This window comes from Poromitra crassiceps (genome assembly GCF_964638095.1).
Source record: "Poromitra crassiceps genome assembly, chromosome: 10".
In the NCBI taxonomy this organism is placed as follows: domain Eukaryota; kingdom Metazoa; phylum Chordata; class Actinopteri; order Beryciformes; family Melamphaidae; genus Poromitra; species Poromitra crassiceps.
The window spans coordinates 17324279-17341778 of NC_139631.1; the positions used below are offsets into that span (position 1 = coordinate 17324279).

A 17500-nucleotide genomic window follows, 5' to 3' on the forward strand; every position below is an offset into this window, starting at 1 on the left:
TATCCTAATGCCTCGCTCACCCCCCAGGGCATCAGCATGACTTCTAGTTCTTAATGACTGTTTTGGTGCTGAACATTTCAACACCATGAAATTGACACAGACAGAACATATTAGTGCAATAACTTGATAGAACAATCCGCCCTTATACATTTAACGGCCCTCCCTCCCCTTTTTAATGAAAGTTATGAATCAGTTAAGCCGAGGCAAAGCCTGATTTATGGGACATTCCATAACTGATAGAGACTGGAGACACTTAAGCTTCTCCTGACCTTCTTAGGAGGATATATCGACTTGGAGAGATTCAACAGTGAGCTCCACCAAGACCGTAGAGACGACCACGCTGTATCTAACCGACATCCCACATATCTTCTGTGTATATCATGATACTGGCTCATGATGTCAGAGGGCTTCTAAGAAACCTCCAGGACATGGCTGCATCGAGGCCAGTGTGGCCACAGCAACGGGGTCATAACATAGCAACAGTATATCCCAATCAGCGTGATTGGGACACACGCACGCACGCACACACACACACACACACACACACACACACACACATGGTTGAGAAAGGTTACTCTCAAAATGTTATCTGTTATAATTGAGCTATTATTTGTAATCTAGCAGTGATTACTGGTGGCAAATTGGTATTAATAAGAAACTACTTGTTTGCTCAGCAATGTAATCTGATTACTTTCAATAACTCAGGGTCCAAAATCCAGAGAGTGAAGTTATTATGGAGGGAAGGAAGGAAGGAAGGAAAGAAAGGCAACAGCATCATGCTTGAGACACAAAAACAATGTAACATAACGCTGTAATAAAGCTAATAACCAAATCTATAAATAATAACCCTCAAATGTATTACATGCTATTCAGACTGTAATTTCCAGAGTCCCAGAGGGATGACACATTTTTCTAGGCTTACCCAGAAGTCCCTGCACTTCCTGGTTCCTATGTGTAAAAGTCAATGGGATTTCTGTATGGGAATTTTGGTTAAATGCATGAAATAAAGTCTGTGTGGTTAAAAAAAGTTTATGAAACAGCAAACTTTGTGTTCAGCAAGATAATCGTCACAAATGAAGAAGCGTTTTCTGAAAATTGCGTAAAATTATTTATGCTTCGAAAATCATAAAGGTGGTCCTCTCCAAAATCCCCATACAAAAATCCCATTGACTTTTCAACTAAACGAAACCGGACTCATTCCTGTGGTACTCCATTGTAAACAGGATGATGAAGCTACAGTTGAACGTCTGCCCCCGGTGCCCCTGTGTGTGGTTTCTACAGCGGCGTGGCTCTGGCATGCTGCACTGTGTGTCATTGTGAGGTGTTGCATGATGAGTTAACAGCCTGAAGTGCTGATCTGTACTGACAGGTGCTCACTGGCAAAACATCACATTCTTCTGTCACTTTACAGATCAAAACAAACACACAAAGGCAGAGACAGTATGAGTCAAAAGACTGCAGTATCAACTCTGGCCTTTGTGAGTGTGCATTTCTCTGTGTGTCATGATTCACCATGACTGTTCCAACACTCTCATGGCTTTAAATCAACAGACATCTGGAACTGTTGCTTGTGATGCACTCACAGCTGGCTGATAGTCAATTTGAACTCTCTCTCCCTCTCTCTCTCTCTGTTTATGGGAATGTCCTGGGTCTCTCTGTGATGAATAGGGGACAGACACGCTGTGAGGTATCCAGCGGACACAAGCTTGCGGCTTCACAGCGGTCGAGTAATCAGTAGATGTTTCTTCTTCCTATGGTGGTGTCCCTCTTTATCTTCTCTTCTCTCTCCCTTCTCCCATACTGTACATAACTCAATAAGCCATTCTTTCCTCTCCTAGTCTCTCCCCCCCCCCTCTCCTCTCCTCTCTTCTCCTCCCTTGTCCTCCCATCCCATCTCCTCTCTTCTCCTCCCCTCCCCCTCCTCTCCTCCTCCCCTCTCCTCTCCTCTCCTCCTCCCCTCCCCTCCCCTCCCCTCCCCTCTCCTCTCCTCCCCTCCTCTCCCCTCCCCTCCCCTCCCCTCTCTCCTGTCTTGGACGCAGTTGGTAATCCCCATGTCTCTCTCTCTGTGTGTGTCTGCAGGTGCGTTCTCCAGCTGGCACCATGGCTGAGGGAAGCTGCTTCGGGGCGTTGTAGCTGTGTGGGATGACCAAACGCACCCCTAACCAAAAGAGGGAAGCGAGGGAGAAAGAGTGGGAACTCTTGAGAAGAGGGAAAACATTTACCCAGAGAGGATAAGATCAACAGCCCATCTGGATCTGGACAGGGAACGTTTAGCCAGCAACACACTAATCGGACCGTTCTCTTTTTTAGGAAAGGAATTTTAAAAACTTTTCCAATACCAGTGCTCTGTCACTTGGAGGACCTCGTAAAATTCCAGTGCTCTGTCACTTTGGAGGAGCTTTTAAAGGGCTTCAAGTGTTTCTCAAGTGTTTTAAATTGAGTCTTTGGTTGTTGCCACCATGTGCCATGTGATTGTAACGTGCCGCTCCATGCTGTGGACTCTGCTCAGCATCGTGGTGGCCTTCGCTGAGCTCATCGCCTTCATGAGCCCTGACTGGCTGTTGGGATTTCCCCGGTCGGACTCCAGCGTGAGCGGTGTGGGAGTGGACTCCGGGGAGTACCGGCCCTCTCTGGGCCTCTACAGCCGCTGCCTTCGCCTCGGGACGCGGGGAGGAGGCGTGACCTGCGGGCCCTACGCCGGGACGTTCGGCGAGGTGGCCAGCGGCTTCTGGCAGACGGCCATGTTGTTTCTGGCGGCGGGGACGTTGGTGCTCGGTGGCGTGGCCTGCATCTCCATCTTCAGCCTGTGCTTCCAGAGCATCCTGAAGAAAAGCATCTTCAATGTCTGCGGACTGCTTCAGGCCATCGCAGGTGAGGCGGCGGAGACGTGTGTGTCTGAGTATGTGTGTACGTTCAGTGTATGTCTGTCAACAGCCAACAATACTGGCTTGTAAAGTGTGTGTATTAGAACAATGGAATCCCACAGGTATGTGTGAGTGGGCGGGGCCCGTCGTCAACCAGCTAATCTGTCATTATATGACATCACTGTAGGGGGCAGTCAAGTGGGGTTGTGCCTCTCATCATAAATCAAACTCTTGTCAGCGGATAAATGGAGCTCTAATAGGCCATAGTTGAGTCATCTGTTTCCCAGCAGCTGCACTGTGATCTGTTTGTGCTTTCAGCCTACATGTTTACGTATGTGACTAAACACTTCGTCTCAACATCTGTCCCGCCTCCAGGGCTGTTGCTGATGGTGGGCCTCATGCTCTACCCTGCCGGCTGGGGTTCAGAGAAGGTGATTGGCTACTGCGGCCACGAGGCCTCTCCCTATAGGCCGGCTCAGTGTTCTCTCGGCTGGGCGTTCTACGCAGCGATAGGTGGAACGCTGGCGGCCTTCCTGTGCGCCGTTTTCTCGGCGCAGGCTGAGATCGCCACCTCCAGCGATAAGGTCCAGGAGGAGATCGAGGAGGGCAAGAACCTGATCTGCCTGCTCTGAGCCACAGGGATCCTTAGGAAACACAGGGAACCCATCCTGTCCCTATTTTCTCCTGCAGTGGAAGCCTGCCCGTTTCCTTGGAAGGAGGAAGGATGTTAATTCAGTGAATGATTTTCTTCAGGTTCACTCAAAAAGATAGATCCCTTGTTCAGAGTCTTGAGGCTTGTTCACAGAGACATCAGAGACTCGTATAGGCTTCCCTGCACCATCCGAGCATGGTGTTCCAGCCAGAAAACCACTGTACCTGATGTTACCGAGAAAAAGAAAAAGAATCTCATTTGTCACCTACTAAAACGTCAGGTTTAACTGCCAAAACAGCCTCTGCCCAGCAGCAGGTGAAAGAACGTGACCGAGACACTGTTGATTTTAATAATGATTCCTCCTGCCTTAATCCATTAGAAACCACTGGAGTGTACTGGCAAGGGTTTAGTTTATGATAGGGATATGGATATATCATTAGTGTTATTAAGGACAGGTTGAACACAGAGTAAAACATTTACATGGTTCACCTGCAAACCTCAACAAACTACTCTGAATACTAGCAGATGTGTCAACTGAAACACGGTGTGTGTGTGTGTGTGTGTGTGTGTGTGTGTGCGTGTGCGTGCGTGTGCGTGCTGCTAGCCATTAACCTTCGAGGTTTCTAAATGCCCAGATGTTCTGATTCTGTGGCACAGCATGGCAGTAAATCTCTCTTTAGCTCAGTTCAGATGTGCCAGTTAAGGGATTGTTCACTTCAAAGGGAGTTCCTCCTGTTAAATCAATTGTTTTGGGGTCTATCGCAGCTTAATAACTGGCTGAAGTGTGTTTAGAAAGAGAACAGAGCCTCGCCATAGGTTTTTTACTGTGGCGAGCTTTCATGTGAGGATGTTTGCTCACAGTGAGATAAAGCAGGCCACAGCAGTTTAGCATGAGTTACCTTATTGCATGCAGAGAAGCAAACAAACAAGAGTTCAGTCTTTGTAGCAAGTAGCTTACTGATCTTGCAGCTGGTGAAAAGACAACTTTGTAAAGACGTCCAAGGCACACTGAGGTGGTGAATACATTAGAAAGACTTTATTGTGGCATGGTTTGGACAATTTTACAAAGTGTGTCTTCTCTACGGCTCCGGGATCAGAAGAGTCATTCTAACTAAGAAAGACTGTTTGGTTCTTCCAGAATATTTCCCATTCCAAAGAGCATCTGATTTTGTGTTTTGCACTTCAGCGTTCCATTCCTTTTGACCTTGTTTCATCTTCTGTATTCTCCTGTTTTACTTTGTTCAAACATTCTATAATAGTCGCTGTAAATGTAACATGAGTCATGTGATTGTGTTTATTCGGTTTATTCATTGTAGATGAGATGTGCAATAATTAAACTTTAGTGTGTGTGTGTGTGTGCGCGCCCGTTTGCTGCGAAAGTGAGTAGTGTGCCTGTGAGATGTGACTGAAAAATTAAAGTGTAACATGGACTTGTACCACATAGCATTTCTAATCTGTCTGTGCTTAAATTAACACATTCACTGTTTTTGTTATATTAACAAGAGTAATAGCATCTGTGGCACATTGTATGATGCCACATGAATGTGAAAGGTTGATGCGTGAGGAGAGAAATCCAGTCTGTGCTCGAACTCATGAACAAATAAACCTCACCTTCTTCAGTCAATGTCTGTGATGAATGTGAAACAAAGTACACATTTCTAAGGGTCGTTTTTCTTCAGCAAGAAACTGCAAACCTCCAAGTCCTTAAGCAACACTGACACCTAGAGTCGGAAAATAGGCTATTCTTTTTGCATAAACCCTCACAAGAACGTCATGAGACAGATGGATATTTCTTTCAAATTTTATTTCATGTTAATACCATAAATATACAAAACTCAAACTATTTCACATGCGACAAAGGCGAGACAGTGCATTTTTTTTTATATGATTGATGATGGGGATCAGATTTTCAACTTTACAAAATGTACAAGTGTCCCTTATGAGTTTCTTCTCAAATTCAGTGAAATAACATGATCACAGGCCAAAAACACTGTTTTGTGTCAGAAAACCTCGAACACAAAGTCATCCCGTGACGAGGCCAGCTAGCCGAATACTGTACATCAAGGAACTGCCCACTGTGTCATGGCTTCATATAACGTTTGACTGAATACTGTTTAAACACATTGATCAATGGAACTCAAATGATTCGACGTAGCAAATAAAAACTAATGTTTTAAAAGTAAAACATGGCAAGGGAACACATCACGAACCAAGATTTAAAAACAAATCTATATTGACATTTGGTAGATTTCTCACAGCTTTTCAGGACATCGCATTAACACTTGAGGGAAGAAAAAACATTTTTTTCCTTTTTGACAAATCATCCATGCATACATTCATCCACACAACCGCACCTCTTTCAGGGTCAAGTTGCAAAGTCACGTAACACTTTTTTGAAGCTAGTTGATGCTATGATCATGTCATTACAAAACCACACAAACATATATTATGTAAAATCAAATAAAACAAAATTTAAATGCAAATAACATAAATTACAACATAAATAAAAGAAAACGGGTTTCTTTCTGTACTAGTATGTTCAACATAAAACAACAAATGTGCAGTGAATTTAAAACAAAATATTTCCAAACAAGAAAAATACTGACAAAATGTAGGCCCATTATTTTGTGACAGATTATTGAGCTTCAACTTCATAACCCTCACAGGAGTATTTAGTCACTGTAATAAATTTATAACATTCAGTCCCGTAGTAATAACAGCAGTACCAGTCATCAGCCATCTTTCATGCACTTCTCCAAACACTCGCTACCAAAATGAGGTGCCTCCAGCACCAGCTAAAGCACTATACAAATGCAATGCTTGTCCAGTGACAGTAGCCTGGTATCAGTCCATACAGCTTAGCGCTATATAATAACACCAGTATTACTGTAAAAAGTAACCTAACTAAGGGATGTCTTTGACTAGGTATTCCTCTGTGTCCAATCTTCTGTGTGAGCATATTGATCATATTGGCAATAACATTTCAGATGCCAGTAATGTAAATACTGACAGGAACTTCAAAGGAAGTGTGTAAAAATGCAGAAGTTGGAGTGTGCATTATGTATGACTTACATAATATACAGTGCACTGTTTATACTATTTGTATGTAGATGTGTTGATGTCAAAAACCAACCCTACCTTTATCACTGTCCAGATCATATTCTACTATGAGTAAAGGCTGGCTGTCACTTCTCTCAGCTCTCCTACTCCCCCTTGTGGGCCTGTCTGGTGTCTCTCTCCTTTAACAGAGCAAGATACAGATACAGTTTGCGTCCGCCTTTCACCAGGAACCATGACAGCAGGAGGCCACAGCCAAGCGGCTCTCAGATTCATTTACAGCGGTAGCTTTTAACCGATACAAATGCTACCAAAACAACTGTTGGAAAGCCACGTACTGTAGTAGTATGGAGTTAACTGCCATACATAAAGAAAATATGAATATGTCTTGTTCCTCTCTTAGAGCACCAGGTGCGAAAAAGGCTGAGTGAACTAGGTTTGTGGTGAGAACTGATGACCTATTGACCTTGGATGTTCAGTGTCAACACAAACGGATCAGTACACGGTCCAATCAAACAGCCAGTGGGACATGCAATAACCGTCAGGAGCTCACCTCACACACAAACCAAGGGGAAATAAGTAGGCAGACATTCCACCAAACCAGGGGCCCCAGTAGGCAGAGAAAAGGCTAATTGGGGGCAGACTAACTTTGGCAAGGAAATAGCCACCTTGAGTGTGCTAAACATGCATGTTTTTATCATGCTGACAAGTTTCAGTAAGCCACATAGATGCCGACCCAACCCACTTTGTCAAAGTAGTAAAAAGAGTGGGGATTATGGTTCAACTGACAGGTGTTGCAGGAGCATTGCTGGGGTTGTGGGCAGGTCATCAAATAAGAAGATGGAGACCTATTCCTGTTGGTGTGGGCTAAATTCTCCCATGATCAGAATGGCATTTGTCAAGAGTTTCAGAAGAGAAACTGATATAGGAGATACAGTATGTTTTACATTTCAGATCATCATCAAGCATCATCAAAATCCACTCAGTTCCACTCTTCTCTTAAAAGTGAAATACACATTCACACGCAGGCTCACCCATTCAAACACCGTACTTTCAGTATGTGAGCAAGACAGAATTATGTGCAAAACACCATGATCAGATCTTATTAACTTTTCGTGGCTACTGTATTAATCAGGCAGGAAGAAGCTTGGAGGTCATCACCACCATGACAGAAATAAGGTCTGCTGCCAGTACCTCAACCTCTGCCCGGCCTAGGATGACTTCAAGGGGACAGAAGAACAAGGGGAGAAGCAAAAGAATACATAAGAGAGCGCAAGATGAATGCACACGGACCCATGGACACGTGCACGTGCACACAACCCCCACACGGTCAGAGCATACCTCGAGTGACACATTGATTTGGGGGGTGTGACTGGAAAGCAGACATGGTGGATGTAGGAGTGTTTTTCATTGAAAAATGGTTTTACTTACGTAAAGGTGGACAACTCTGATCACTTGTCACAATAACTGTTATTTCCTGTCGGTGACTAGAAATAACACCTGTTAATCAAGGTGGAGGGTCAATCTTAGGATAGCAATATTCACAAATAGAAGCAGTTTGATCTGAGAACCTGCAGGACCACAGTTGTGCATCTCCAACTTTTGTGTCCATCTAGGGAGTGGGTTTGAAGGCCCCGCGGGCAGCAGTGGTGGCAGCATTAGCTGCAGCGTTGGCTGCTGCAGTCTGGACGGTCTTGTTAGACATGACCCCGGTAGCAAACTCCTGCTGGGCCTTCTCAAAACTAGCCCCAGTGGTACGATACAGCGCGTGCACCTAGCAAAGAGAGGAAACAACAAGAGGTGGGAAACTGGAACCTACGCCCCACCCACCAAATACAACTGGCTTTCTCTGCCTAACTGATATCCTGTTGGTTTAGACTTTTGAATGATTCCTCCCTGTGTTATGCATGTCCCACCCCAATATCCTGTTTTTGATGGGAAATACATCAAATCAAGGAAGTAAAGATGCCATTCCATTCAATTCAAGTTATAATTTGATATTTATGAATTTGGCAACTACCTTACATGGTTAAGCTATGACATAGCTAAGTGAACAGGCTTCAGCATATATGTGTTGCTTGATAGTTTTGTTCCATTTAAATTAAAGTTTTAAACATGATGAGTGGTGTGGCCATGTTGTAGTAGTATGTGAGTGTGTTACCTTTTTAAACATGATGAGTGGTGTGGCCATGTTGTAGTAGTATGTGAGTGTGTTACCTTTTTAAACATGATGAGTGGTGTGGCCATGTTGTAGTAGTCTGTGAGTGTGTTACCTTTTTAAACATGATGAGTGGTGTGGCCATGTTGTAGTAGTCTGTGAGTGTGTTACCTTTTTAAACATGATGAGTGGTGTGGCCATGTTGTAGTAGTATGTGAGTGTGTTACCTTTTTAAACATGATGAGTGGTGTGGCCATGTTGTAGTAGTATGTGAGTGTGTTACCTTTTTAAACATGAGGAGTCTGTGAGTGTGTTACCTTTTTAAACATGATGAATGGTGTGGCCATGTTGTAGTAGTATGTGAGTGTGTTACCTTTTTAAACATGAGGAGTCTGTGAGTGTGTTACCTTTTTAAACATGATGAATGGTGTGGCCATGTTGTAGTAGTATGTGAGTGTGTTACCTTTTTAAACATGAGGAGTCTGTGAGTGTGTTACCTTTTTAAACATGATGAATGGTGTGGCCATGTTGTAGTAGTATGTGAGTGTGTTACCTTTTTAAACATGAGGAGTCTGTGAGTGTGTTACCTTTTTAAACATGATGAATGGTGTGGCCATGTTGTAGTAGTATGTGAGTGTGTTACCTTTTTAAACATGATGAATGGTGTGGCCATGTTGTAGTAGTATGTGAGTGTGTTACCTTTTTAAACATGAGGAGTCTTTGAGTGTGTTACCTTTTTAAACATGATGAATGGTGTGGCCATGTTGTAGTAGTATGTGAGTGTGTTACCTTTTTAAACATGAGGAGTCTGTGAGTGTGTTACCTTTTTAAACATGATGAATGGTGTGGCCATGTTGTAGTAGTATGTGAGTGTGTTACCTTTTTAAACATGAGGAGTCTGTGAGTGTGTTACCTTTTTAAACATGATGAGTGGTGTGGCCATGTTGTAGTAGTATGTGAGTGTGTTACCTTTTTAAACATGAGGAGTCTGTGAGTGTGTTACCTTTTTAAACATGATGAATGGTGTGGCCATGTTGTAGTAGTATGTGAGTGCGTTACCTTTTTAAACATGATGAGTCTGTGAGTGTGTTACCTTTTTAAACATGATGAATGGTGTGGCCATGTTGTAGTAGTATGTGAGTGTGTTACCTTTTTAAACATGATGAATGGTGTGGCCATGTTGTAGTAGTATGTGAGTGTGTTACCTTTTTAAACATGAGGAGTCTGTGAGTGTGTTACCTTTTTAAACATGATGAATGGTGTGGCCATGTTGTAGTAGTATGTGAGTGCGTTACCTTTTTAAACATGATGAGTCTGTGAGTGTGTTACCTTTTTAAACATGATGAGTGGTGTGGCCATGTTGTAGTAGTATGTGAGTGTGTTACCTTTTTAAACATGATGAATGGTGTGGCCATGTTGTAGTAGTATGTGAGTGTGTTACCTTTTTAAACATGAGGAGTATGTGAGTGTGTTACCTTTTTAAACATGATGAATGGTGTGGCCATGTTGTAGTAGTATGTGAGTGTGTTACCTTTTTAAACATGATGAGTCTGTGAGTGTGTTACCTTTTTAAACATGATGAATGGTGTGGCCATGTTGTAGTAGTATGTGAGTGTGTTACCTTTTTAAACATGAGGAGTCTGTGAGTGTGTTACCTTTTTAAACATGATGAATGGTGTGGCCATGTTGTAGTAGTATGTGAGTGTGTTACCTTTTTAAACATGAGGAGTCTGTGAGTGTGTTACCTTTTTAAACATGATGAATGGTGTGGCCATGTTGTAGTAGTATGTGAGTGTGTTACCTTTTTAAACATGAGGAGTCTGTGAGTGTGTTACCTTTTTAAACATGATGAATGGTGTGGCCATGTTGTAGTAGTATGTGAGTGTGTTACCTTTTTAAACATGAGGAGTCTGTGAGTGTGTTACCTTTTTAAACATGATGAATGGTGTGGCCATGTTGGAGTAGTCTGTGAGTGTGTTACCTTTTTAAACATGATGAGTGGTGTGGCCATGTTGTAGTAGTATGTGAGTGTGTTACCTTTTTAAACATGAGGAGTCTGTGAGTGTGTTACCTTTTTAAACATGATGAATGGTGTGGCCATGTTGTAGTAGTATGTGAGTGTGTTACCTTTTTAAACATGAGGAGTCTGTGAGTGTGTTACCTTTTTAAACATGATGAATGGTGTGGCCATGTTGGAGTAGTCTGTGAGTGTGTTACCTTTTTAAACATGATGAGTGGTGTGGCCATGTTGTAGTAGTATGTGAGTGTGTTACCTTTTTAAACATGAGGAGTCTGTGAGTGCGTTACCTTTTTAAACATGATGAGTGAGCCCACAGACAGGGCAGTGAACAGAGCAGCGATGAGTAACATGATGATGCCCACTGGGATGCTTTTGTTTAAGCCAGTCAGAGCTGCTATCCAACCACTGCCAACATAGAAAATTCACAACGTGAGTGTACACACACACACACACACACACACACACACACACACACACACACACACACACACACACACACACACACACACACACACACACCCACACACACACACACACACACACACACACACAGCACAAAATGCTCACCACGTTCCCCAGCCAATGATGCCAATAGATTGTAGCACGTGAACTCCAAACTGACAGATATAGATGAAGAAGAAGACAAAAAAGCGGAATGAACTGTCACTCCTGCAGTGGAGAGAGAAAGAGAAGTCATGACAGACAGAGGTGTTAAGTAGTCAAGTACAATTTCTCTTGTTATTGTACTTAAGTAAATCAAGTAATTTAAATAATAGATATTCCACTTCACTACTTTTAAATGTACATTCCGTTAGTGAATAAATTCAGATTTTGTTTTGCACACCACACTATGAAAACAGCACGGTAGCATTGGGACTGCTCGCTAGCAGGTCCAGAATCACTTCCTCATTTTGGGCGCCCAAACTGGTGGCTCGTTAGTGCAGGGGCCAATGAAATTAAATCGCAATCAAGACTATCAAGACAAATGAATCGACGATCCACAACATTATCTGAATAGCATTTCTTCTCTTCCTGGTTAATGACATTACATTGGTACAGCTTAGAAAACACTGGCAACATGGTAAATAATTAAAATAAAAAACATTGTTAAAGTAATGCAAATGTACCTTTACTTTAGTACTTTTAAAAAGGCTATTTATTTGTTAGTCTTACTTGAGGAATTTCCTGGACTGGTAATTTTACTTGTAGTTGACTTAATTTTCCCTAACAATACTTGTTCTTGAGTAGGATTTCTCAGTATTCTTTCCACCTCTGGTGACAGAGAATAATGTGGGTGAGATAAAATAACATGAGGTTATTAATTCAACTGAATCACTTATTCCTCCTCTATTCATTTGTGGAAGTCATCTTCCTTTATCCGTGTCTTTACTTTGTATTCCCTCCCCAAATAGCAACTTCCTCACTAGTATGCTGCCCTGCAAAGCTCAATGGCAGTGACATCTTGGTCAAAATTTTGATTTTGTCATTTTAGTCAGTGTTAGGTTATCTCACTACTATATAATAAGGCGAAGGGGTGCACCATGCGGCGCACAATTGCTCAACTGCACATGCGTGAAGCACCCGGTGCTAGAAAAGATATTGCGACGGGCGCAATATTTCGAGTTTGAATAAATTCCTACTAAGCCTACTTTAAAAGTCAGTTAAAGGGACACCTCACCCTAAAATCAAAAATACATATTTTTCCTCTCACCTGTAGTGCTACAGTACCGGTATTTATCCATCTAGATTGTTTTGGGATAGTTGTCTGGGTTTTGGAGATATTGACTGTAGAGATGTCTGCCTTCTCTCCAATACAATGACCTGGTTATAATAACAAGATAATCCACAGACCTTGTTGTGAGCAGTTTAATGTAGGAACTACTTTCGACCAAACTACACTCATTAGCTGCTACAGTAGCTAGTTCCTACATGAAACTAGCAGCAGCTAGCTAGCAGGTGTAGTTCGGTCGAAAATAGTTCCTACATAAAACTGCTCACAAGAAGTCTGTGGATTATCTTGAGTAACCAGGTCATGATTTCTGGAAAGAGACACTGCTGTTGAGTTTTTCAATTGTATTTTTTTGGCGCTTTGAGCATCACAAGCCGAGTGCCATCCGGTTCTATTGTATTGGAGAGAAGGCTGAAGTCTCTATGGCTGGTATCTCCAAAACGCAGACTACTAACACAAAACAATCTACCGGTATATGGATAAATAGCACTATAGGTGAGAGGAAGAATATGTATTTTGGATTTTAGGGTGAGCTGTCCCTTTAAGTAGCTATTTATATTAGTTTAACACTAGGAACAGTTACTACCTTTTGCTTTTTTTAATTAGGGCAATATGATGATCCATTTCTATATTTCTATCACTGTGGAAGCTGGTGTATTTGCCCATGTACAGTATATACTTGCCTGAAAGCCCCATAAAGCGGTCTGTACCAGCAGATGAAGGAACAGGGGGTAAAGAGCATGAACCACAGCATGGCCAGGCCAAAATCTACACCACGGGTCGGATCCACGCAGAACCAGGCCAGGCAGCCAAACATGTTGATAAACAGCGTCCCCGTATGGACTGGAGAGAAAACACAACAAAATGAAGAACCGAAGAAGACCCACATGTGTAAGTGAATATAGTGAAACAATTAAAATATTAGTGCAATAGAGCAATGTGCAATAAACATACAAGCACCTTAGCACTTTAACTCCTACAGTCACTTGGTTAAGCCCTCATGTTGTCAATAGTCAAAGGTCTTATGCTTTGTTTTTTTATGCCCAGCAACTTCTGTGTCAAATGCTTCCTGTGTTGTGTGATGTTTCTGCAATGTGAAGCAACTGTGTACTGTGCCCAAGACAGATTTCCCCTCGGGGACAATACAGTTTAACATGAACCTGAATGAATACTAGAAGCTCAGTAAAATAAATCAAATACTAATTTGATTTGAAAGATGAGCAGAGTGAGTGCATGCTTGATAGTTCAAGTTTTAAGTTTCTTTTATTACCACACGGTTAGGCTGGTGGAAGTAATTTTCAGTACAGGTCGAAATAGCAGTAGCAATATACCACATACAACATCAGTGCAACCATAGGACAACATAGCAACATAAATCATATTTCTGCTCATTTATTTTAATCAGATGATTATGAAAGTCTTGAGATGTATTTCAGTCAGAAGTGGATTCTATGGGGCAAACCTGATTTTTAAAGCCTGGCAAAGATGTCAGTATGATATCTGACTTTGTTTAGAAATATGTTTGTTATACACACATTGCAATGTGTCTTGTAACCCTGTATGTGTTCTGGAGACCTTGAGTTCATGACACTGCAACGGGAGAAAATACTGCCTGATTTGGGGTGTTTGGCGTGATCCACTACTCACACATCCAGAGGTTGTACATGATCTTGACAGTCTTCTGGAACTCTACTGGGATGTCCACTGCAATGTCGTGGTAGAAACACGGCCCGACCGGGAACTTCTCTGGCAGCGGTGGCCAGTTGTTCTTACGCCCTACGAGGTCAAAGACATGTTTAGCTTAGTTTATTAGGATCCACATTAGCTGGGGTCCGACGCATATGCATATAAAAAATATACAATACCTAACATGTACAACATATACAATATACACATTACAACATAATAACGACACTGCACATGTTCCACGCTTTTATATGTTTGCATACTGTCTAGCAAAGTGAAAGAGATTTCATAGATTCATACTAGATTAACAAACTACGACATGAGTTCAAGAGAGGGAGCGAGTATACGAATGAACAAAATGAGTGACTTAGTGAGTGAGTGAAGCAAGTAGTGAATGACTGAGTGACTGACTGACTTACCTGCAGCTCCATGGGATTGTAACTCTCTCTCCCGGCGATCGAGCTCTGCTGCTTTCTTCTCCAACTCCTCCTGCCTTCTCAACAACTCAGCCTGAGCACGCGCCTGGTCCTAATACAAACAAGAGATGCTCTTGAAGTGAACTCGAGTTAACTATGCATCATTTGAGAGGTGTTATGATATGCAATGAGGTAAGGGATATTGGATCACCCATTACTCTGGTAGGCTAAGCTGTGTTTGGGACTGGGTTGAAAGAGGGACTTGCAAACAGAAAAAAACAAACAGCTACTGTTCACTCAGTTATCTCTTTCAGTCGGCACTATGTTAGACCGCCTTCACTCTACAGAGGTTGATGCTACAGGGAGAAAGCACACAGTATTGTACAGGTTCACCCTAGACGACTAGATGAAACACGGTACCTGATGATGTAGCCCCATAACATGACGCCAGCTACTGTACTCAGAGATATTCTCGTACAGCAGTCGGCGTCACACAGCGTTAGAATCCTCAATAGGTGGACAAGGCTGTTCAAAAAGCTCTCCTACCCGTATCCGACCTCCGATTGCAGATCCCAAGATATGATCGCCAGCCTAGTGAAGCCAGTAAGTTCGCCGGGGCGGTTAAATTATACTGCTGCGTGAAACAACCGTTTAGAAGCAGTCTTTGCACATCCTGTGCCGTATTAAGGACAGGAGAAGCTTCCTAGTGCCGACAGGAACCTTGGGAGTTTGAGTATTTCATGATATGTTTTGCTTCCCAGGTGCGCTGGATTTGCGTTGATCACTGACAGCTGCAAGTGTTGTTTGCTCGCTGCGTGCAAGCGGTGCACCATGATAGTGAGATCAAACACACCCTGCTGTAAATTCAGTGCAGGCTGTGCAAAGACTGCTTCTAAACGGTTGTTTCACACAGCAGTATCATTTAACCGCCCCGGCGGTTAAATGGCTTCACTAGGCTGGCGATCATATCTTCGGATCTGCAATCGGAGGTCGGATACGGGTAGGAGAGCTTTTTGAACAGCCTTGTCCACCTATTGAGGATTCTAACGCTGTGTGACGCCGACTGCTGTACGGGAATATCTCGGAGTACAGTAGCTGGCGTCACGTTATGGGGCTACTGATGATGCTGCTGTTGGGCCATCTGAGGACAGGTGAGTGTATGAAAGAGGAAAGGTAAACCAATGGCAAAGGCAGAGTGTGTGTGTGTGTGTGTGTGTGTGTGTGTATGTGTTTGTGTAGTGCTAGTGTTGTAAAGCAGGGGGGTGCTGAAAAAGAGCACAGATACCCCAGTCAACCTTCCCTAGATAAATGAAGGTTAAAAGAAAACTAGATCTCATTCAACATGTGTGTGTGTGTGTGTGTGTGTGTGTGTGTGTGTGTGTGTGTGTGTGTGTGTGTGTGTGTGTGTGTGTGTGTGCGTGTGTGCGTGTGCGTGTGCGTGCGGATGTGTGTGTTGTACCTGAGTCTGTTGCTGCGAGTAGGCTGGCGGTTCTTCTGTGGGCTTCATGATGGCAGGTTGTGTGTTCTGAGAGGGGGCAGGAGTTGATTTGGGGGCATTTCCAGGGGGGGGCTGAAAACCAAGATGTTATGTTAGTATTTGTACAATGGAAGGCCAGAGCCATAATCAAAATCATAATTACAGTAGGCCAATTCATATTTTGTCAGTGAAATCCTTTGTGACTGAGTGGAGGAGAGAAACAGAAAGGGGGTATAGCATAAGATCAGGTCAACGACTCAGACACACACACACACCAACATAGGCACAAACACTACACTGCAACACATGCACGCGCACGCACAATAATGTTAGTTAAGCTGACCGTTCGGGCATCTGTGAAGGGGTTATACTCCTCCAGACCTCCAGGAGGGGCAGACTGGGTCACCTGTGTCACCGAAGGATCCTACAGGGCAGAGTTAGTTAGTTAGTTTGGTTAGTTTGTCCTTTTGGAAAATTCCCATGCGTCTGTAGCAGTCACACAAGACACGGCACATTCAATCAGACAAGATACAATACATTCAAGATACGGCACGTTGCAATACAATACAGTACGGCACAATGCTATGCTATACAATACAAACAATTATGACAAATATGATCGCAGACCAATACTGGAAGGTATAAAGTATCTCTGGGCACGGGAGGTCCGCAAAGGTAGTACCCTGTACCTCCGTCCTGATTATAACGGTTCATATTCGGTGTTGAGAGGGTGTGATGTGTCACCGAAGATTGTCCTCCCTTTCCCAGTTACGCGAGACTCACAGAGCCGCGTCATACTGAGTTGTTGTTGGCCTACAATCTTGCTAGACATATTATCAACAACCTATTTAGTTTGTTCTTGTTAGCTATTGACAGTGAGAAAAACCAAGCAATAAAGCAAAGGACCATACAAGGTGGGAGAGGGTCAATAACAGCAACCACAATATCAAGAGCTTCTTATTTTGTTGTCTAATCTACACTTGCAACGAAAAACCAGAGCTGACCAAAGTTAGCACAAACGTCTCTGACAGGTTCTTATGTTTGTAGATGGCAGGCAAGCAAGAAGCAGAAAGCGGAACACCATAAATATTTAATGGTACTTCATTCTATTTGCAGTAGCCTTAGTTGATATTGTGGCCAGTGAAAAGTCTATAATGTGATGCACTGAAGCTGGTGCAGAGGGTATGGGAAAACACCAATATGAATGTGGCTATTGATCAAAACAGTCTGTAATATGAGGTAGGAGAGCTTACAAGGGACAATTCATAAACCGAGAGTAGCCTGCATCTGGCCTGCAGCAATGTGTAGATATAACGACCTTATGTGCTGCCTGCATATCTGAGATAGGGGCAACGTTTTAACGGAATGGTTGAAGAAAATAGAGTTCTATGCTGTGGGCCTCCTAATCACTGATATGTGTAGGACGTTCTGGGCAATACTC

General features: G+C 43.0%; 2 protein-coding genes across 2 annotated transcripts in view; one reads left to right on the forward strand and one right to left on the reverse strand.

Moving 5' to 3' along the window:
- LOC310783970 (LHFPL tetraspan subfamily member 2a protein-like) overlaps nt 1-5098 on the forward strand; it is a 14385-nt gene extending 9287 nt beyond the window's left edge. Inside the window, exons 2-3 of the mRNA XM_083644911.1 lie at nt 2080-2871; nt 3240-5098. Of these exons, the coding sequence (XP_083501037.1) occupies nt 2460-2871; nt 3240-3496 (669 nt within the window). The 5' untranslated portion in view covers nt 2080-2459 and the 3' untranslated portion in view covers nt 3497-5098. The remainder of the gene's footprint in view (nt 1-2079; nt 2872-3239) is intronic.
- A 2930-nt stretch (nt 5099-8028) lies between these two features.
- Nucleotides 8029-17500, reverse strand: part of scamp1 (secretory carrier membrane protein 1) — a 10082-nt gene continuing 610 nt past the window's right edge. The window contains exons 2-9 of the mRNA XM_083643839.1: nt 16403-16483; nt 16042-16152; nt 14586-14694; nt 14128-14256; nt 13164-13323; nt 11319-11420; nt 11039-11156; nt 8029-8347 (exon numbers count right to left, since the gene is read on the reverse strand). Coding sequence (XP_083499965.1) covers nt 8186-8347; nt 11039-11156; nt 11319-11420; nt 13164-13323; nt 14128-14256; nt 14586-14694; nt 16042-16152; nt 16403-16483 — 972 coding nt within the window. The 3' untranslated portion in view covers nt 8029-8185. The remainder of the gene's footprint in view (nt 8348-11038; nt 11157-11318; nt 11421-13163; nt 13324-14127; nt 14257-14585; nt 14695-16041; nt 16153-16402; nt 16484-17500) is intronic.